General features: G+C 37.1%; 1 protein-coding gene and 1 pseudogene across 1 annotated transcript in view; one reads left to right on the top strand and one right to left on the bottom strand.

Moving 5' to 3' along the window:
- Positions 1 to 6147: 6147 nt before the first annotated feature.
- On the bottom strand, positions 6148 to 6747 carry LOC119065562 (ADP-ribosylation factor-like protein 15; annotated as a pseudogene).
- Positions 6748 to 14888: 8141 nt separating this feature from the next.
- Positions 14889 to 23458, top strand: part of LRRIQ1 (leucine rich repeats and IQ motif containing 1) — a 216455-nt gene continuing 207885 nt past the window's right edge. Inside the window, exons 1-3 of the mRNA XM_037167657.2 lie at positions 14889 to 15023; positions 16385 to 16496; positions 22724 to 22815. Of these exons, the coding sequence (XP_037023552.2) occupies positions 14889 to 15023; positions 16385 to 16496; positions 22724 to 22815 (339 nt within the window). The remainder of the gene's footprint in view (positions 15024 to 16384; positions 16497 to 22723; positions 22816 to 23458) is intronic.

The following is a 23458-nucleotide window of genomic DNA, read 5'->3' as shown; positions in this document are numbered from 1 at the left end:
CACTTTCTCAGGGAAGACAAAGGCCAGCAGCGGCCAGTTTCTCCGAGGAGAAAAAGGCCCCAAGCACCCTCCTTCATAGCCTTTTATTGGGTTGTAATACACAGGAATACAGGGTGGCAAGGATCAAACAGTAGATAACATTTCAAAGAAACCTGAGGGCTTAGTCTGAGTCAGTGGCTGTCAGGAACAGAGTTGTAGAAACTTTGGAAAACATATTCATTTCCTCTTGGACCCTTATCATATTATTGAAAGCACTCTTAACAGAGCAGATTTCACAGGTTTATCAGCAAGTCTTTGTGATGCCAGATTTTTCCCCAGGACACGCTCCAGCAAGGCAAGGAGCTGCACCTCCCCCCATCAGGTATCCAGGCTTAAGGGGATTAGAGCCAGGAAGCACTTCTCCGAGAGAACATGGGGACTCCGGCTTTGACAAAGCTGGGGGGCAGGAGTCCATTGCTCTTTGTTGCAGCCCTTTGAGTCCTTCCCTGAAGGCCTCCCATGTGATTGAGTCTGGCTTAGGTTGGCCCCCGCTGTGAGGGGTCTTACCTGTCATTGACTTCCCGCCAAGCTCTGGGGGCAGGGAGAGGAAGTGGGCAGCATTTGCTACCAGAGACAAATTTTATCTCCTACGGCTGGCATTCCAGAGGTCGTCTCTCGCCCTTAGCCGCAAGGGGTAGAGATACAATTCCTAAAACTAGGCAGAGCGGTCTACTACACTCAACTTCTTGCAGTTTTCAGAAAGTAAAATATCCTATATAATTTCTAGTCTTACTGCACTTTTCTCCTTACGGGACAGCATTCCTTCACCTCTTCGTGCCCTTAGTTGACCCCAGAATAAAGTCAGTTTCTCCTTGAAGACTCAGCATTGCCTTGATTTTTTGCCTCTTTTTCACTTGGCATGTCTTTCTTCCTGTGTAGTCTCTGAGGTCTTTAAATGAAGGGAATAAGTCTTGTATACTACACATAGTAGGTGCTCAACAGATATGTGTTGAATGAATGAATGAATGAGATTATTTAATTAGTCTATAGTTTAAGGTACATAGTATTAAGAAAGGAATAACTTAAGGTTGTTTTAATTAAAAACTATTTTCTAGGAAGCCAATTTCCCTAAAACTTCTATGAAACAACCAACATCCTACTGTTTTTTGCAGCTTTACTACGTTACAATGCTTTAAATTTTCCCTGGGTACTTTCCTTCATTATTTTACTTCGAGCTAACAGCATAAAAAAAGTATTGTAGTGCACAATGTTTTAAGATATGTGGTGACTACTTGATATGATGAAAGATTTAATGACTCTAATCTGAAGCTATTTCTGCTGAATTAGGAAGAAACCAATCTATTCGTTCAAACGAAGAACGCATTGGCAGTGCAGAAATAAGAGATGTCTAGGTTAATGTTCACACGATTCCCTCCCGACTTTGACCCGAGGCCACACTCCTCCTAAAAACACCCAAGGTTCTTCTTTCCATTTTAAGTCGTCCATCCAGGCTTCTGCTTTGAACTCTCCTGCTGTCATTTAGCTTCTCTAATTTCCATCCTCCAGTCATATTCTTCCGGGATTCCTCCAGTGCCTGGCCTGTTTGGATGGGACGCTTAGTTGGAAAGACTGCCTGATTTTTATTTTAGTTTCTCCCCAAGATGCTATACATTTTGGGGCCTCAGTTATATTTAATTCCGCATATTAGAAGGTCGTGATCCTCTCCTAGAGGTGGAACAGGAAGTTAGGCCCAAAGTTCTGGTCTCCATTTGCTAGTAAGAAAAAGGAAGGGGAGTAATGCATGAGGTTGCTCTGTGGTAACTGGTGTGAAATGCTGGCGATGTAACCGAAAGCAGGTCCAGCTGCCAGCTGCAAAAAAAGTGGAAATTATGAGACAGGTGCTAATGAAAAGGAAAGTGGTTTATTCAATTGCCAGCCCTCTGAGAAGATGGGAGACTCTTGTCTCAAAGACCATGTTAACATCTCAGTGCTGGCAGGGGTGTTGATAAGGAGGGGGCTAAAAATTTCTCTACTTGTAGACCAGCACAGTCCACTCTGATAAAAACCTCGTAAATGATCAAGCGATAGTCTAGTGTGTGTCATCCTAGTTTTGTCATCCTGGTTTTTGTCATCTGGTTTTATGGTTGAAGGTCAGCAAATCGCCCAGAGCTGGTATGACTGAAGGTTGGAGTATGTATCTTTTGAAGTTAGTTCCCAGGATTCTTATAGAAACATGCTATTTATTTTAAAATTACATATTAGTCAGAGTCAGCATTTATAGAAACAACGTCAAAAGCATTGTGGGGTGGGTTACAATTCCTCACTGTTACAATTTCCCAGTTACAAAGGCATGTACTTGACTATTGATTTGGTAATAATTAGCATGTTAGAGTCAAAGATAAATATTTTATCAAAGGAACCAAATATTAAAATAAAAAAAGTTTGTTTCTCCCAGTCCAAGGTGAGTAACTGGTTCTCTTCTAGGAAATCATCTTAAGAACTTGAGTCTTGCTCCTAAATTTGCTCAAGGTGTTATGCTTTATAATCAGTAGAAAAGACAATTAGTAAACGCAGCATCTCTTAAACAAGTGAGGAGAAAGCTGCACATTTTCTCTTAGGCTCATATTCCACCAGCACAGACTTGGCCACTTGTCCATGTACAGTTGGAAAGGCAGGTGGCTATGTGCCCGAGATGAAGGAAAAAGGTGAATTAGGGTGGGAGAGCCAAACAAAATGCCTGACAGTTAGGAAAGGGCATTGTGAAAGATAGAGGGAGTAAAACTGCGCATTTTCTCTATCATGGAAAGGAATCTAAGGTAATCAGAAAAACTGTAGTTTGGGGAAATAAAAGAATAATGATATCACTGGAAAAATGAAAAATTTTTTGAAAAAATTGTAAATCTGGTAAGTTTAATACTCAATAATTGAGTTTGAATTGGTAGAAGATGAGTTTGTGGTTAAGCACTGGAAACAGAACGCAGGAAAATGGGTAGCAAGAGCTAAGTAGACTTGGGAGTCATCATAGGGAAGAGATGTTATGGTAATGAATGAAGAGAATAAATGAATGAAGAGTAGAAATAAAATGAGCAGAAGTGTGAGGGAAAAGAATAATGATATAATAAGGAATTTGGATTTTTTAAAGCAAACATTTACAAAATGAGAACATAATCGAAGTATGATCTCATAGAAACTAATGGGAGAAGAAATTCCTAAAAAGGTGTTCCACGATAAAGAGATCAAAAAGAGTGAGAATTCAGTATTCCCAGAGTCAGCTAATTTGGCAACAAAGATGTTTTTGGTAACTTCAAAACAGCAGTGTTTTTGTCCATTTGGTCTCCTGTGACAAAATACTGCAGACTAAGCGGCTTATAAACAATTGAAATGTATTTCTCCTAGCTCTGGAGCTTGGAAATCAAATCAGGGTGCCAGTATGGCTGGGTGAGACCCCACTTCCAGGTTTCACACTTCTTGTATCCTCACGTGGTGAAACAGGCTAGAGTGCAATGCAGGATCTGTTTTATAAGAACACCAATCTCATTTTTGAGGAATCCATCTCATGACCTAATCACCTCCTAAAGGTCCCAACTTCTAAAACACTGGGTGTAAGGATTCCAATGTAAACTTGGGGGGCACACAATCAGACTATAGCAAGGAGCTCAAATGAAAGGCAACACAGAAAAACAGGGTGTCTAAGCAACCAGTCAAGGAAGCCCACAGCCACGTTTGCACAGAAGGGTGAGAGAAGGTGGTCACATGCTGATCTCCTCAGCCTCAAGTCCCATGGACGGGAAACAACATCAGTGAAAATGCGGGTGTGCAAACACAAAGGCACACAGCAAGTCAGTGCAGGTCTTATTCAAATATTTGTGATATGGAAGACGTGTATTTTCTTTTGCTGTAGACAAATAATTTGTTTTTAACTTAATCAAAGTACTGGTGTGGTATTTCTTGTGTTCATTTCCTGATAAAATAATTAATGGCCCAACAGCAGAGGTATATTTTAATAGCATGAATGCCATAGGGAAAGATCATTTACAATAACTAACCTATTGATAGTGTCATTTTCTACTAATTAAATAATACTCTAATTATTTTTATTATTGGTTTCATGTTCCTTCTAAGAGCCAGGAGATGGGAACACAAAAATGAATAAACAGTAAAACCTGTGGCCAACTGTGAATCATGTGTTGGGGTTGGGGGACAAGGAATAAAGGGAACTGGGATGTTTCAAAGAAGAGATGAATTTGAGATGATCCTTTCAAAATGATTAAGACAGTTTGATAAAAATGGGGTAGAGGCAGCAAGTTCAGGACAGATGGAGCACTGCGTTCACAAGCTACACAGTGAAGTGCATGGGCCATGGGTAAGATCGGCAACAGATGAAAGATAAGGCTGGAGAAGGAAAGACTATGAAGGATCATGTGTGCTTTATGAGGAATCTGCTTCTCTTTCCTTTTTCAATTTTTTCCTGATGATCATTTATTTGCCCTAGAGATGAACACAGTCAGACAAAATAAAAGCAGAAACTGCGTAACTGGTCATAGGAATAAAAGTCTTGTGCTGCTCGTGGATTATACAGTGTAAAAACAGTCATAGGGCTGTAGACAAAAGTGCCTAGGGATGTTTTTGATCCATTCCATTAAAAAAAAGCTTAAACAAGGGTTTAATGTTTGAAGGGTAACAACTTTATTAAAATCCCCCTTCAAGATGAACCCACAAAAGCGATAGTTACATGGCATACCCCCTAGAGAACAACCAAGTATTATGTTATGCTGTAACTTTAGTGTGAGGCTGTGGGATTTGGGAATCAGCCAGGCCAGCTAAAAATGGAAAAGATGTTTTTATTGTTCAGGTGAAAGGGGCAGTTTTCTACTATCAGGCCACTCAGTATTTCAAGTGGTCAAAAATCTATAAACTGCCCCAAAGAGTATTTCAACCATACACTTCAATATCCATAGATTATTCCTGATTTAGAAAAGGTCAAAGGAGCTAAACTCCAGTAAAATTGTACACTTACGTCTATGTAATTTTATCATTTAAATTAAATAAAAAATTCATCCCAGAGATTGAATCTGTGTTCTAAAATTATTTATTTACTTGCTGCAGCCTGAGCATTTGGAACCCCCTGAAAATAGAGGTTTATAAGAGAAATCTGAACAAACCTTCCAGTGCTAGATGGAGACACCAACAGGCTCTATTAGCTACAATACCACTTCGTGACTGAAATACCGATGACTCTGTCTTTATCAAACCCATGCCTGCTAACCCTCAGCTGGTGGGAACTAGACTTCATTTGGCTCTTAAAACTTTTATCTATCATTTAAAAATTTTTCTATTTTAATCAGACACAACAGTTTTAGAAAAAGATACCTATGACTTTATGCAGAATAATCTGTCCATTGAAAAAATACTGGTAGTCTGGATGAAATCCTCACCAGTGATGAAGCATCCTGCCTAGCTTTCCTCTAACTCTTCCCAAAAGCTCAAGTAATGTCTTTGCTTCTCAAGTGCAGAGGGGGCTGACTTCAGATGTAATGAAGGGAACATGAGGCTTGTCCATACATTCTTCAAAGTTAATTTTGGCTTGGTGTGATATTTTTTCTGATAAGGAAATTAAGTGAAGTTTTTGGTGCTTATTTTTCTCCCATAATCTATAAGGGCAGTATACAAAAAGGAAAAAGAAAAGAAAAGAAACAAGAAGGGAAAAGAAAAAATACAATAAGGTAAAATAAAATAAAACCCTCAAGAGATCTTGGAAATGGTGCACATATTTTGGGGACCCCAGTCACATAACACCCCACTCTAAGCCCAGGGAAGATGGGTCAGAGTCCTTCACCAGGAAATTGGATTTTTGTGAGCCCCACGTTCCTAGTACACGGGACAGAAGAGTGGCTTAGACAACAGAAGGAAGAGACACGGGGTGAAGAGAATTAGTACTAAACAGAGAATAAATTCTCTCTCAGTAGCGTGTACTTGATATTAACGCCGATGATAATTCAACCAATGTACAGAATATTCACTTTAACAGAGAGATAAGAGTCTGAGATAACCAGAGGAAAACAGATGCTGAAGCCATTATAATAGTGTCTTGATACCAAAATAACATTAAAATGAGAAACTAACATGATAGGTTCAAGGCCCTTGGAGACCCGTATTCTTTGCCAGGTTTCACATTCTTATGGCGACATGGTCTTTTTCTTCTACCAAATTCATCGGCTGGCAGAAGGTGTCTTTCAGCGCGTCGATGTTGTCCAGTGAGCAGGGCTGCAGAATCCAGTGTTTTCCAAGGGCCAGGGGTTCAAGTATAAAGTATGTTTTGACCTCCTGCATGGAGCGGGCAGCCTGCTTGCGCTGATGCTTGGCCAGGATCGGGAAGGGCACAGTGCACCCTGCTGGCGCCGCAGAGCAGTGCAGCTCCTTTCCCGCCGTTTCTAAAGCACCTGAGGGCGCGCTCACACAATCTCCCCTTGAGACCCTTGATAGTAGCAACTCCAGTTATTTCCGGATATGATTGGCCCTTCCAAGTGCTTTGACAGTCAGGATGGCGTTCTGGAACGGCACTGCTTTTATAAAAAGCCTGTGGTTGACTCAGGTGCTCCGGGCTCTCGCTGAAGAACTTGGACAGCAGACTGGTCTCGCCAGAGCCCTTGAGCCCTATGCACACCTGGTCATACTTGGGTTGTGCGGTGGCGCCCCCTTGCAGCACGGTGCTCGAAAGCACAGAAAATCCATGTATAGAAACATGTTGGGTGCCAAGAGATCAGTCATCGGGCCCCTAAAGCATCCGGAAGGCTCCGAACTCGGGAAAAAAAGTATCGACTTGGGCTGCGAGCCAGCAGCCCTTGCAAAGCCAGCCACCACGAAAACAGCCCAGCGCCGCCCTGCCTTTCTTTTCTGAAGATAATGGGGAACCAAAATTCTGTCATCCGTGCGGAATAAAAATTAGGAAAGAAACCTAAGCCAGGGGCAATTTGGAAAACTAACACACTAGTTCATAAGAAATGGATGTGATCTAAACTGCAAGATGACTTTGGAACAATTCCAGGATATGAAGGATATAACAGGAAGGAGAATTGCTAGCACTGTGGTGTTAGAAAGAGGCCAAGATGAAACTTGAACCCAGGTTTGTAGACCTTAAATATGTAAATGTTGGCACTATCCCATAACCTAAAATGTGCTACTTTATATGGATTCTCTTGGCCATCAACATTTTTGCAAATTCAGCACTAGTATGCTATTACTCCCAGAAAGACCAGTGAGGAAAGACACTCAAAAAGGTAAAATAGCTTGCTTGAGATTGATCACCCGGTTAATATGTGGCAGTACTGAGATTCAAACTCAGAGACATAAACCATGAATGGGGGGGACCCCCCAAAAAGATTTTATTTATAAAAAATTGTGTGTTTATCTTTATGTGTTTAAACTTCAGTCACCTTCAAAGTACTCTCCATTTGATGCAATACACCTATCAAGATATTTTCTTCCACTGCTCAAAACAGTTTTTGAACTCATTGATTTTGATGCCTTTAGTGCTTTTGCTGTTTTTTGTGTCACTTCTTCCACATTGGCAAAGTGTTTCCCTTTGAGGACTTTTTCATGCAGGGAAATACAAAAACATCGCTTGGGGTGAGATCAGGTGAATAGGGAGGTTGGGGAACAGGGGTCATGCTGTTTTTGGTCAAAAACTGCTGAACACTCACCCTGGTAGGGCAGGTGTGCTTATAAATCACCCATCAAGAAATGGGCAAAAGCACTGAAAGAGTCACTAAAGCTGAATGCAGACTCTCACAACAATAGCAGTTGATACACTGATACAGAAGGGTTCCTAGAACACTCATCTGGCAGGGGAAGCCTGTAGTACAAGGGGCCTGCCCTTCAGAAGATAATTCTGGTTTTCTGGAGTTTCCCCCTCATAAATCATCTTCTGTAAATGACCATTATAAATGACACATACCTAAGTAGAGCTTTATGAAAATTAAATGACATTATCTTTTTAAAGCACTTAACCCAGTGCCTGGTTAATCTCATTATACCACATCTTAGTTTAGAAATACTAAGGTTGTCTGGCAACTATGAGAATTTCTACTAAACTCTGCATCATTAAATAATAATTGCAAGTAAACTGATTTATCATGTATAACTATTTGAGATAAGTGTATTTTGTTCTTTAATTACTGTTGTTATTTAGTGATTGATAAGTTATGGCTGATATAATTATCAATTATTTTCAGGGTAAAAACATAAGACTATGAGATGTAGTAATGCTCACCATGGATTAATTAATCTTCAGAAGAATTTTTAATTTTTTTATAAGAAAAGCTTTTTTTAAAGATTTTATTTTTAGAGCGAGGGGAAGGGAGGGGGGAGAAAGAGGGAGAGAAATGTCAAAGTGTGGTTGCCTCTTGTGTGCCCCCTACTGGGGACATGGCCTGCAACCTAGAAATAAGCCCTGATTGAGAATCCATTGAGCTACACGGACAGGGCACAAGGTAAGCTTTATGAAGGGACACAATCTAAACATCGAATTAGTTGATTACTAAACTAGCTATTTGAAAGTAGTATTAGAATTTAATTGATTACTAGTGAATTCTATATTTTTTAGAAAAATTATAAATAAAATTAGACTTAAATTTTTCAGACATGAATTTCAACATAATATGGTAGCCTGACCATTTGAAATAAAGAGTTTAAATAGTCTATGAACCAATAACAAACCTAAACTAAAATAAAGGGCACTTTAGCATGCACTTTGGTAATGAAAATAGTCTAAATTTAATTAGGTCTAAAACTAGGTGTAGTTTATATTTGAAAATCATTATCTTACTTGAATGAGGCACTAATGTGTTTTTTAATATCTAAAGTCTACTGATTTCTCACTCCATATTATTAACTCTTATGTTGATGCAATATAAGTTTATTGTTACCAGGCAACAGAGTTTATTTTCTTTCAAAGTCTCAATGAAATGTTTGCCTTTAGCTTAGTGTATATCAGATATCTTTTACAGTTATAGCCACTTCCTCTTGGAACTTAATTCTTCGTTTGCAAACTTTAAAAAATTAAAATCAGAAATGTCTGTACCTAACTAAAATGAAATTTCACATTTGTACAATGTATATTTGCTCCACACATTTTAAAAAATGATCAATTTTAAGTGAAAATTAAATGGCATAATATATACTTAAACTTCAAATTTCATATTCGGACAGTGGGTGTCACCATCAATATTTTACAATAAAACATATTCCAGAAAATAATTTTTCTAATTTTTTTGTCCTACTCACCCATTATTTAGAGGTTTTTGATAGGCATAAGAGTGATAATTGATTTCTTTCTTTTTAAAAAGAAACTGTCGTCGTTGAAAGCAATCAATTTATTGGATTCTCATTCATATTTCCAGATCCCACAAATCACTATTTAGGTTAAAGATTTTGTGGAATGAACGATTTATAGATAAGCAATTTAACATTCACAAGATGCAAGTAAGAAACACAGATCAGAAACAATTTAAAGGTCAGACTACCTCTACTTGGGTAATTGTAACAAAATGTTATTTCTTTATTAACTGCTTTCCAAAATTATTTTAAAAGATTAATACCAGGCATCTAAGTTCCTTACCCAGCTCCTGAGATGCAGGGTTAGTTCCAATTTCGAAAGGATATAATTTGTCCTACTGGGGCACCAGTAAGAAAAGCCTGACTAACATCCTTGGGATTGGCTGTTGCCTTGGTTACACTTTGTTTGGAGCCTCAGAACTCTGTCTTCTGACCAAGCTGAGGGATTAGCTTCTGGTGGGTGAGCCGGAGCCCCCCAAGACCCGGATTCACAGTGTGGGAGGAGAGTCAGCGCTGTGGCAGCGCAGACTGAGCCAGGTCCCTCTCCGCCAAGAACAAGCTTTAGAGCAGGAGGAGGGGAGAGGGGCTGCGGGCTGAGGGGCCGGCTCTGAAGTTCCTGGCCGCCTTTAGTTTTGGAGATTGTGGCTCCGAAACTTGGTAGCTGCCTCAAAACTCGAAGATCCACTCTGACCGGCCGTCCCTTAGTGCTGTTCCCTTCCTTCCTCACTCCCTTCTTCCCGATTCTTTGCCTTCCTTCCTTTCTTTTTCTTCATACATACTTTTGGTTACTTTAAAAAGTAGATTTCACTCTCCTTTATTATGGTTGAAGGGTGGAGTCACTTAAGATCTCCCACTGTTGGCAGCTTTAGCCAATTCGAAGTGATTGATTATCATCAGTTGGAAATGTTAACTGTAGTCCACTTACCCCGCAATCAATCGAGGATTGCTGTGACCTATCCGGTCACCACTCGCTAAAGGAAGCTGTTGGGGGCTGGAGAGGCAGCCAGTCCGAGTGGAAACGTGTTGTAGGTGTAAAATATACACCAGATCCTGAATAATTAGTGTGCAAGTGTGCAAAAAAGAATGTACACTTTTTACATTGTTCTTAATAATACTTTTTGACTGATTACATGTTGAAATATTTCGGATAAAACAAATTAAAGACAAGATTATGTTAAAATTAATTTCACCTATTTACTTTTCAAAACGTTGCTACTAGAAGATTTAAGATTACATATGTTCTCGGATATGTAATTGGACAGGGCTGGTCCAAAGAGCCAGTAGATGAGCAGAGAGGAACATGTAATGGAAATGGCTTACCTTTACTTTATTCTCCTGTCTTCCTTTCTACACAAAGTTCTGTGTACCTGTACCTTCTGCTTTATAGCCACTTACACACACACACACACACACACACACACACACACACACACAAATTTCCACTATTCTTTGAATTGCACTTTAAGTTAATTTGACTACAGGATCAGATTTTGCACTGGTATGTTGTTTTGTTTCATTTTCCTTTAGGCGAGAGAGGCTGTGGCTTAAAATTGACTATTTTTAAACTAGCTTTTAAAATTGTGAAAATAGTACATGTTTATTGTTAAAATAGCACTCAACATAAGGGTATGAAATGAAAATTAAAAGTTTCTCAATGTCTTCCAGAAAGTTTCTTAGAAAAAAAAAAGCTGTGTGTGGTTACATAAAAGTGGTGTCACTCTGCATATCTTTCTGCTACTTGCCTTTTTTCAACTATTCCTTCTTGCCTTCCATTGGAGTGCAATAAGTATACTTTTTAAAAATAATTTGCATGTTATTTTATTTTTATGGATACACTTGAATTTTTTTAGTGAATACTTAGGATATCCTTATTAACTTTTATTGGGGTTAATTGTAGATTCACATGCAGTTTTAAAATATAATACAGGAATATCTCTTGTACACCCTGTCCTCTGTCTCCCAATGTTAATATTTTGTAAACTATAATATAGTAGCATAACCAATATCATGATATTGATACAATCTGCTTATCTTATTCAGATTTCCTCACTTTTACTTGTACTTGTGTGTGTACAGGTACTATACAATTTTTATTATCTGAATAATATATACTCACTTATCTGTTCCTACAGTCAAGATACTGAACAGTTCCAACACTATAAGCATCTCTCATGTTGCCGGTCTATCTCCATAACCACCTTTCTCCAAACAAATCCACCCCTAACTCTTTCCAATCACTAATATGTTCTCCATTTATAAAATTGTGGTATTTAAAAATGTTAGAGGAATGGGATCATGAAGTATGTCATGTTTTGGTTTCTCAACCTGCTTCCATGTGGATTCATCTGTATTGGGGCATGTATCAATAGTTCATTCTTCTTATTGCTAAGTTTTATTCTGTGGTGTGCATGTACTACAGTTGTCTTAACCATTCACTTTTTTCTTTTTTAAATTTATATTATTTTACTGTTTTTCAATCACAGTTGTCTGTATTTTCTCCCCCCCCCCAACTATTCACTTCTGAGGGACATTTTGGTTGTTTCCAATTTGGGACTATTAGGAATACAACTGTTATGAACATTTTTGTGTGAACATAAATTTTGATTGTTCTGGGGTAAATTCCCAAGAGGGTAGGCAGTACCATATTTTGCTGTGTGTAAGGCTCACATTTTGCCCAAGTTTTTTAGGGGAAAATAAGGATGCACATAATACATCGGTATAATGATTACATACCTTGGGTATAATAATGGTCATAATAATCCCATGTATAATGGGCACACATGGGCATACATGTGTGCCCATTATACGTGACAAAATACAGTACATGTACATCAGTCCAACTAAATCATTTATATGTAAATAAAGAATTGTGATATCTGCAGTTAGAGGAAAGGCAAGCACTAGAGTTATTTTTTTAGATGGGAGTAAACTAGTATTCATGTGGAGAGGGTCAGTAGAATAAAAATGTGTGATAAGGCAGTAAACATGGAGTAGTAGAAGGACCAATAGGTGAGCAGATTCAGAGTTGCAGATTCAGAGTAAAAGAGAATTACCCTTTCTTAGGAAGAGGGGCTCCTTTCCTAATAATATGGGTAAGAAGTGATTTCAGGAAAAGAAATTAAAAAATGAGGGTGTTTCATTTTCTTTGTTAAATAGACTAGAAACTCTATGAAAATAGGTTACTTCTCTCATTTAATCAGTGTATTTGTAGCACATAGCCCTGCTCTGAATGCATTTGGTAGACTGTTGATTTGAAAAAAATCACAAAGTCACAAAAAATCACAAAAGTTCATTTTGAGATGAATGAGCAAAATAAGGAAAAGAAAGAGGAGGGTGGGGAGAGGGAAGGAAGAAGAAAACAAGAAAGGAAAGAGGAAGGAAGGAAGGAAGGAAGGAAGGAAGGAAGGAAGGAAGGAAGGAAGGAAGGAAGGAAGGAAGGAAGGAAGAGGGGGAGGGAGGGAGGGAGGGAGGGAGGGAAGGAAAAGCCAAGAAAACAGAGGTGGAAAGGCTTGAGGAAGGAATGAAACTTTGGAATAATCTGCAGAATAAAATAATAGGTGACTAGTAGAGTTGTTTTCAAAATTGTATTACTAAGATCCACAGTAATAAAGGCAAGTAAAACAAACAAATAAAAATAGATTACATTATAGCTCAAGCACAGGTGCATACTTTAGAAACATGTCTTTTTTAAAAAACAATTCTTATCTTTAGTTTATCTAGTGTACTTGAAGTTTATTTTCTGGCCTATTCTAACTTTTCTATCTTCTATTATTAAAACTTAATAATTGAGCCACTAAATTAATTTCTTTGATCCACTGATGGGTTATGCTCTGCAATTTGAAGATGATTAGACAAGGGGATATTTGGAAAAATTGCTGCTGGTCAGATGAATAGCTTGACTGAGCTTGGAGACCATTTGGTAGTGAAGAGCTTAGGTTTTCATTCAAGATGTCTGAGTTAGGATCCTGCCCCCCATTAGCTGTTTGTGTAATGACCATGGACAGTTAAGTAACCTCTTCAAACCTGGTTTTATCATCTGTACAATGACTATACTGACCTTTAACCTGTTCAGTTACTCTGAAGATTATCCATCATACAGTTTTCTTCTAGTGCCTGCCTTGTCATAGCTACTCAATGCATGGAAGATAATGGTTATGATTGTGATAATGATGATGATGATGGTGATGATATGAAGATACGAGGTCTGTTCAGAAAGTATGCAGCCATGTACTGTGAAAAATAGAGACATTTATTGAAGAAGATGTAAGATAGAAACATTGTACATAGGACAATGACACCTCAGTTTCCTTCAAAGGAGGCACCTTGGGACAGTCCTCTGATCTTTGTTGATTGCAGCTTGTACATGTTCAGAATTCTCAGGTGTTCTGTTTGTGGCAGGCCTTCCAGAATGTGGATCATTTTCAACAGATTCTGGACCATCTTTGAAGCATTTGTGCCACACTTGCATTTGCGCCGCTCTCATTACATCATCCCCAAAAGCCTCTGAATCATCCACATAGTTTCTGCAGAGGAATGTTCAAGTTTAACACAAAACTTAATGCAGATTCATTGCTCTACTTGCTCAGTCATTTTGAATGTGATGGCCATACAGTGCACATGCTCACTGAATGCTGTCTACCTACTCCAGTGACTAGTACAGTGAAGTCGTCATTGTTCATGCATGCACATTTCAGTCAACTCTTCTTTTTTTAAGATTTTTTTATTTATCTTTAGAGGGGAAGGGAAAGAGAGAAGGAGAGAAATATCAATGTATGGTTGCCTCTCGTGTGTCCCCTGCTGGGAACTGGCCTGCAACCTAGGCATTGTGCCCTGACTGGGAATCGAACCAGGATCCTTTGGTTCACAGGCCCACACTCAATCCACTGAGCTACACCAGCCAGGGCTCCAGTGGACTCTTCTTGGTTGCTAAGTTACATTGATGTCATGCAAACTGTTCTTGTTTTATGAACAGTGGCTGGACATTTTCCGGACAGACCTTGTATATTGTAGTATACTAAAATTAGCTTGTATCCATTACAAAAATTAAAAATTTAAGTGTCATAAATAATGATTCTATATGCTATATATTATCCATTATTACATGTTACTGTTGGAAAATTTGTCTATCTCTGGTAAAAATAATAACTCTTGACTAGCCATATATTTCCTCATGCATAGACTTAGGTTGTTCAGAGTATTTTAATCTCCAAATATTTAAGCTATTCATAGGTATTGTAACATTAGTCATTTCCATGAGGATGAATTTTACTGTGAACTTTCTTGTTTCCGAAAGGTAAGCTAGCTCATGCCATGTAACTTTTCCCTTAAAGATTTAAAAGTCTATTATTAGAATTTACCACTTAGTAGTCAAACACCAGAGAAATAATGAATGATTGAAGAAATCAGTTTTCTTCAACACCAGAATAAGCTGTGATAAATTTTTGTTTATAACCTAAGACGTGTTTATGTAGAACAATGTTTTATCATTACGACACATTCAAGAACCCACAGTTTTTAACATCATGTTAGTCTCTTTAATTTTCTTTAAATGATTCTATGTTTTATTATGAAGGGTAATGGAAGACGATGATGATGCAAAGCTCAAAGAAGAAATAGAAGCTGAATTGGATACAATCAGCATTTCTTCTTTGGAAAAAGATGATGTTGATAGTGACTCAAAATCAGAAACCCAGAGTGGTGATAGTGATACAGTAAGTGTTAAATGTTGGAGTTTTGAAGCTTTTAACTAGAGTAACCTCTTCAGGAGATATAGTACTTTCTCCTGTGTTTTGTGTACTTATCTCATGTAATCCCTTGTCAGGATTACATTTAAACCAATGGTTCTCATAAGCTTTTGGCACCAGGGACCGCTTTTGTGGAAGACAATTTTTCCATGGACCAGGGTAGGAAGGAATGGTTTCAGGATGATTCAAGTGCATTGTATGCAAGCTCACCTCCTGCTGTGCGGCCTGGTAACTAACAGGCCTGGATCAGTCCGAGTCTGTGGCCTGCAGGCTGGGAACCCCTGCTTTCAATAATATATATTGATAGACATTTAAATATAAAAATATGTTGAAGGTAGAAATTACCTATAGTTGCACATGTCTGTATATTTTTTATTTTAGGTAAACTTTTTATTTAGGTAAATATGGCATAATATTATACCATATTATGTGTGTGTGTATATATGTGTGTGTGTGTATGTATTTGATTACTGCTTTTTTACTTAATTGTGAGCATTCTCATGTGATTAAGGATGAAAGCAAAATTTATGAGACAACTTTAGGTCTATATAGTTACTTTTTTAATCAAATGTGTTATTTTTTCCTTTGTGTATTTTCCCCAATGTTTATATGCTTAGAAAATCTGTTCATAATTCATTCTTTTACATCAAAATTCTTAATCCAGTGGGAATTTATCTTATGAAATGAAGATCTAATATGAAATGTTCTTCAACATATTTAGCTAATATTCCTAGTGTTATTTATTGGACAGTCCAACTCTTTTCTATTGATTTATCTTATCTTTCGTATATATTTAATTGTTTTGTGTATGATCTATCCAAGGCTATTATTTCTATTACTCTGTTAATTTTTTCCCTACTGTAGTTTTATATTTTTAAATTTCAAATGGGTCCATTTTTTTTAGTAGTTTTACTGTTTCAAAATCTTCTCAACTAAGGTCTCCCCCCAAACCACTTCATTTATCCAGTTTCAGAAATAATTATACTTTAAGTTTTAATGAAGGTTTCAGTAACCTATATTTTACTTTTGGAAAAAATGAATATTTTTACATTATTATGTCTTTTTAATCCATAGCTAATTTAAGTGAAACAACAAATTTTGAGATTCTTCATTTGATTATGAAATTCATTGGAATCATGGATATAATTTCTAAGACCTAAAAATGAAAAGCACATTTTCACCAAATACATTTGTTTGAACTATGCTTTTAATAGCCCTTTTACCTCATTTACACATTTTTCTGAAAAATTTGGTGTGGAATCAAATAGGGAATATTTAATCTTTAGCTTTGATAAGAAATTTTATACTTTCATTATTGAAATTTTTAGGACTTAGATGAATTACCTGAGTCAGTTCTTCACTGTATTAACATCATAAAGAATAAGAGTAAAACTGCTGAAGAGCTCATTCTTCAGGATTTAGAAGACACTGATGTTTTAAGTAAGTATAGTTTTTTATCTTCTTGGCATATGTTTTTTATTTTGTTAAATATACAACTTATGATTTAGGAAAGTGCAAGAGATAAGCACTGCTTGAAGTACTTATCTCTTATTTTATGCATATATTTTATCTCTAATATCCATAGTCTATTAGACTGTTCAATTTAGTTCATTCATTTTTCTTACTACCTTTATTTTTCTTACTAACCTTCTTTGTGTCTCCAGTAAATACTAACCTCCAATATTTGTTTAACCATTCCTAATTAAAGCAGGCTTTCTATTACTTTACATAAAAGAAAACTAAAATAGGACTATCTTAAATGTATTAGGTTATATATCTTTTAGGAGAAAAATATAATTTATATAAAAAACCTAGCTATTTTTATTTTCTTCAACTGAGCAAATTTATTTCTTGGAATTATTCTAAGAATAATAGAATGATCAAAGCTTTAACTAGACTTAATCATGGCTTGGTTTATACTGAAAAATTATAGCCATAATATTTCAACAGGATCTTGGTGTGTTCAACAATGTACCCATTAAAAAAAGCTATTTAGACAAATATTTAATGACATAAATATTCATGGTATATTATTAAAATTGTTATACATATTAATGCAATCTATGCAATATTAGCATAAATCACAAAGTGGGTATTCATAGATATTTATTTAACAAACTTTCCTATCTAAAAGTATTCCCTCCAGCCACTGAGAATACAGCAGAGAACATAACAAGCTCTATTGTATTAATATTATTCTAGTGTGGAGAGAGACAATAAATAAATAAGTAAGTAAGTAAGTACTATTTCAATAGAGATAACTGCTATAAGAAAAAAATCAAATTAAGGGAATAACTTCTGGTCCAGATGATGGCATAGGTAGACATGTCTGACCTCTTCTCACAACCACATCAAAATTACAACTAAAATATGGAACAACCATCACTCAGAACCCTCAGAAATTGAATTGAGTGGAGTCTGACAACTACAGAATTAAAGAAACCACATCCATCAAGACTGGTGGGGGGATACAGATGCAGAATGGGCTGGTCCCTCACCCATGTGTGGTGGATAAAAATTCAGGAAGGATATATCAGCAGCAAGGAGTCCCAGTCCCATACCAGTTCCTCAGGGCAGGATTCTTGTGCCAAGAAGATAAGTACCCACAGCTTCTTGCTGCAAAAACCAACGAGGATTAAGTTGGTGGAAGAAAATTCGGGAGCCCCAAGCAGTTCAGCTTAAAGAGCCCACACTCAGACTCACTCCCTCAGCTCCAGCACTCGGGTAGCGGCTTGAAAAGCACAGTGGCACACAGGGAGAAACTGAAGTTTCTGGCGTCAAGGCAAAGAGAGGCCATGTCACTTTTCTAAACCCTCCCCGCACAAAGCCACAGAGGTGGCAAGCTGGCGCTATATCAGAGATTCCTTCAACCTGGCTAACAGTATTTGACCCACCTTGGATCACCCCAGGGATTCTGCCCCACCAACCTACAGGCCCACCCAACCTGCTTTTCCACATGAATGTCTGGTCTTGGATCATACTGCACAGCTTCCTAAATTGTCTTAAACAAGCGACACCTAGCCTCAGTGAGCCCAGGCCTGGAGCTAGCAGCATCCAGCCTAGATTCACAACTTGGCTTTGCCTGGGAATCTCCAAGCCCAGCACAAGGAGCATGCTTCTTAGATGGCTTTATAGCTCAGGCAGGGTGGCCCCATGCAAAACAGTTGGGGGCTGAGCTTAGCCTGCATTATCCAGGAAACCTCAGGGCCAACACACCCAGTGGACAACTACAGACCATGTTGGAGTACCACCACTCTGCTGCACAACTGATCCTCTATAGAGGGTGGGGGTTGGTGGTAAGTAGTCACAGCCAATCTTTGCAGCTGAATGACCTGGGTAACGCCCGCCCCCATGTTGACCTGCCAATAGCAACCAAGGATCAAATACAAGAGGAATGTGTACTCAGCCCACATGAAGGGTACACCTTGAATACTCTGCTTGGGTGACAGGGGAGGCTGTGCCACTGGATCCTACAGGACACCAACTGTATTAGCCCACACTACCAAGACATGGAGTCAAAACAGCTCTACCTAATATATAGAAACAGACCTGGCTGGTATAGCTCAGTGGATTGAGCATGGGCCTGCAAACCAAAGGATTGCAGTTCAATTCCCAGTCAGGGTACATGCCTGGGTTGCAGGCCAGTTCCAAGCAGGGAATACATGAGAGGCAACCATACATTGATATTTCTCTCCCTCTCTTCTTCCCTTCCCCTTTAAAAATAAATAAATAAAATCTCTAAAATATATTTATGTATAGAAACAAGCACATGGAGGTTGTCAAAATGAGGAGACAAAGAAACATGACTTAAAGAACAGATCAAAACTAGAAAAAGAGCTAAATGAAATGGAGATAAACAATCTGTCAGGTGCAAAGTTCAAAACACTGGTTATAAGGGTGTTCAAGGAACTTAGTGAGGACCTCAACAACATAAAAAAGATCCAGTCAGAAACAAAGGACACACTAATTAAAACAGATAATCTTTTACAGGAAAGCAGCTGTAGACTGGTTGAAGCTGAAATCAAATCAGTAATTTGGAACATAACCAAGCAAACAAACAAACAAACAAAACAACCAATCAAAATAATGAAGAAAAAATAATGAAAAAATGAGGATAATGTAAGCACCCTCTGGGACAACTTCAAGCATTTCAACATTTACATCATAGGGGTGCCAGAAGGAGAAGAGAAAGAGCAAGAAATTGGAAATCTATTTGAAAAATAACGAAAGAAAACTTCCCTAATTTGAAGGAAGAGACATACAAGTCCAGGAAGCACAATGGATCCAAAAGAGGCCCACTTTAAGACATATCATAATTAAAATGCCAAAGGTTAAAAGTAAGGAGAAACTCATAAAAGCAGCAAGAGAAAAGAAGTTAGTTACTTGCAGGGGTGTTCCCATAAGACTGTCAGGTGATTTCTCAAACTACACTTTGCAGGCTAGAAGCAATTGGCAAGAAATATTCAAGGTCATGAAAAGCAGGGACCTACAGTCAAGATTGCTCTACCCAGCAAAGCCATCATTTAGAATTGAATGGCAGATAAAGAGCTTCCCAGATGAGAAAAAATACTAAAGGAGTTCATCATCACTAAACCATTATTATATGAAATGTTAAAGGGACTTATTTAAGAAAAAGGAGATCAAAAGCAATAAAATGGCAAAATACATATCAACAATTGAATCTAAAAAACATAGTAGGAAAACAAGAATAACAGAGGAAGAATCATGGGTACAGAGAATGTTTTGATGGTTGCCAGATGGGAGGGGTGTATAGGGGAATTGGTAAAGAAGTGAGGAGATTAAGAAGTACAAATAGGTAGTTACAGAATAGCCACAGGGATGTAAAGTGCAGTATAGGAAATGGAGTAGCTGAAGAACTTATGTGAAAGGACATGAACGATGTTGCGGGGATTGCTGAAGGAGTGTGGGATGGTGGGTAGAAGTCTGCAAACTCAGGAAAAAAGGGGGGAACTCAGGACAACTGTAATAGCATCTAATTTAAAAAGATAAAAACCAAAAGCAATATAAGGGGTAGCATTTGGAGGTTGCTGTTTTAGATAGGGTAGTCATGGAAGGCCTTTCTAAGGAGATGGTATTTGAGCAATGACTGAGTAGTAATCCACATGGATATCCTAATGAATGAGAGGATGAACCACAAGGATATCTATGGAGTTGATGTTCCAGAAAGAAGGAATTGTAAAGGTCAAGGCACATGGAGTGGGTGTAATGTGTTTGAAGGGCAGTCAGCCTTTGTGGTTGTAAAAATCTAAGAATACAAGGGGTCAGATCATATAGGGCTTTTATAAACCCTGGTGGACTATTATGATAGTATGGTATAGATGAGATTAATTTGAATATATATGATGCAAACAGTCATATTCTAGAATCTTTTTTATGTTAAAAGAACCAAAAGAATTATTGATGGATTGGCATGAAAGAAAGAGAAGTAGGGGGCTCCAGGATTTTAGTTTGGAGCATCTGTACGAATGGATATATAGAGACTTGCTATATGTAGATGCTTCAAATTTTGGCAGTGATTATTTGTAGTTGAGTTATGGGGGGATAATGGTATGTTCATTTAATTTTACTAAGATTTATACAAGGAAAATATAAATATATTGGCAATTATATAGCTTAATTATGTGAAACGTCAAAGGTAATAATTATGTAAAATTAGTACATGAAAGGTTATATAACTACAATAGTGGCAGTGGTTTAGAAAATTATGAGAGCCCTTATTCTGAAAAGTATGACCTCTAGCCAAATAGGTTTAATAATCTCTATGAGTAACAAAATTTTCCAAGAAAATTCAATTTATCAAAGTTGATTTAAAAAATGAAAAACATTAAAGCAGTAATCTGCCGAGGTGGTAGAAGGGGATTTCTTTTCAAATGTCTTTAGAAAAACATTTGAAAAGACAATAATTTTGCAATTGAATTCTTACAGTCTGTCAAGGAGCAAAAACATCTACAGATGATATAAGCTACATATTTTTAAAATAAAATTGTATAGGTATAACACACTACAGAAACCAGAGGCTAATTTCATTTATGCATGTAGGTGTGTTGATTAGGACTCTGTCATAGATGTTGGAAGCCATTTGGCTACTTTAAGTAGTAAGGTTGGAGGTGTATGTGTGTATTTGTTTTTATGAGTAGAGGAGGTATTCTGGTCACTTACTGCTGCAAAAATTTTTGATGGTTTAGAAGAACAATTTGTTACTATCTTTTATAGTTTTGTGGGTTGACTGGGCTTATCTGAGCAGATCTTGCTTGGACTTCATGCATTTGGAGTCAGATGTTGATTAAGGCTGCAGTCATCTGCAGCCTTTATTGCACTGTGATTCCAGAATGGCTCACTCAAACATGTGGCAGCTGATGCTAACTGGTGGCTGGGTGTTCAGTTGGTGCTGTCACCTGGAGGCACCTACATGTGGTCTCTCCCTGTGGCTTCTATGGCACCTGCGTGATGAGAAGAAGCATCCCACAAACAAAAGACTAAGGTGGAACCTTGTAAGGCTTCTTATGACCTATTTTTAGAAGTTATGCAACATTATTTCTGCCACATTCTGATGGTCATGGGTCTGTGCAGGGTGTAACCAGGAAGTGTGGGAAAGAAATCTTTGGAGACTAGCTACTACAATAAATAACAGATTGTTAATAGAACTGAAGAAACAGACTGTAGGTAGAATATCCAACATGTACAAAACACACACACACATTGTAGAACCTGTCTGCTGGTGGAGCTGCTGTCTGATATAATAAGGAAATTCAGAGACATTTATCCGCTCCTAAACACTCCCATTTCCGAATCAAAGCTCCCTCTATTTATCATGGTCTGGGCCCCCCAAAACATTACAATTAAAATATAGCTCCCTGTCTCTCTTTACACATAATATTTTTATAAAAATAAAGACACAAATATATCATTTGGTAGAACCTAAATCACCCTTAAGAACTTAGCCTCCAAGGAATCTGGAAAATGTGATTTTTTTGCTTTATAGCCTCTCACACAGAAAACATGCCAGAAAGATTGTGAATAGTTGCTGAAGTTGAAAATTTGTATCTGAAAAAAAGGTGTAAATGACCAGTTAACCAGCAGAATAGTCCCCTTTAAAAATAATTTACTGTAAATAGTTTATGGTATCCTTGTGATATAACACATTAAATGAATAAGGAAAAGAAACAATTTACATCTGCACAGATGATAAAAATACTTGATAAAATTTAATAAAAACTCATAAAATAAAGTTTATTTCACTTGCATGTTAGTTATTATAATCTTTTAAACCAATACTTTTATTAAAGTGGTTTCTGTGTCTTGGGTAAGATTACATTGCTGGTTTAGAGCAGGTAGAATGAAACCTTTGATGGTTTCTAATAAGGATGTCACACATCAAACAAAACTTTATTCTGGGTATGTGGAGAATAAACTTCAGAATGCAAAAGGTGACAAAGAATCAGTGACATAAAAAATGTGTTACTTTTTTAGAAAACAGTTACAGATTTCCTTTGTTCTTTATCCTCCATTGTTTTCTGTTGTTTTGAGTGACTGATCAAGAATATGCTATGATAGAATTTGAAATTAAAAGAAGGTGAAGGGGGTTGGAATTTTTGTATGTTGTTCCCTACTCTAATATTTAGTTATAATATTTTTTCTTTCTCTAGGTCGTACCTATGGAGCAGTTTCTAATAATCATATGCATTTAAGGATAGAATTACCAACTGAATATAAAGAAAAACTAGATCAGTTAACGAAGGTATATGTTCAACATTTGACTAAAAGTACTCAATGTTACGGTTAGAAACTTACTTTTCCCTCTTACACTGGATAATAGTTCACTGATTTAAAGTTCACTAATTTAAAAATTAAAAACTTAATTATTTTAAGGAAATTATTTTTGATTTCGTACATGCATTGTTATATAAAATAAAACCACTCAAAATTCAATCTTTAAAAATATTGGAAATAGTGATTTGAAGCATCAGTACTTAGGAATTTAATGTGTATGTAGATAAAACAGTAGAACTATTTTGCATGGTTTTTCCCTAAAAATCTTACTAAAAAATTTAGTATATTCTGTTTATTACCTTGGTTAGAAATGTAGTATGTTCCAGCAGAGACTTAAATACTCTATAGAATCTTTAAACTCAGAACATCTTATGTCAGTTTTTATTTAAAGATAAAATTAAATACCTCTAAAAAATAAGAGTAAAGGGAAGTTAGCATTTTTGGTTAAAACCCCCACAAATCTCCTATAGAGGTTCAATATCTTGTATTCATTTTAAACTCCCATTTTACCTAACTCTATTGCTGTTCTCTAAGATGTCTAAAAGAATGTGAAATAATATGTGCGTCTCTTATTTGCTGTTTTGATAATGCTAAAACTCGAAATATTAATT

This window comes from Artibeus jamaicensis, unplaced genomic scaffold (assembly GCF_021234435.1).
Source record: "Artibeus jamaicensis isolate MK-2021 breed Jamaican fruit bat unplaced genomic scaffold, CSHL_Jam_final scaffold_584, whole genome shotgun sequence".
NCBI lineage: Eukaryota > Metazoa > Chordata > Mammalia > Chiroptera > Phyllostomidae > Artibeus > Artibeus jamaicensis.
This window is presented reverse-complemented; position numbering and strand designations above follow the sequence as displayed.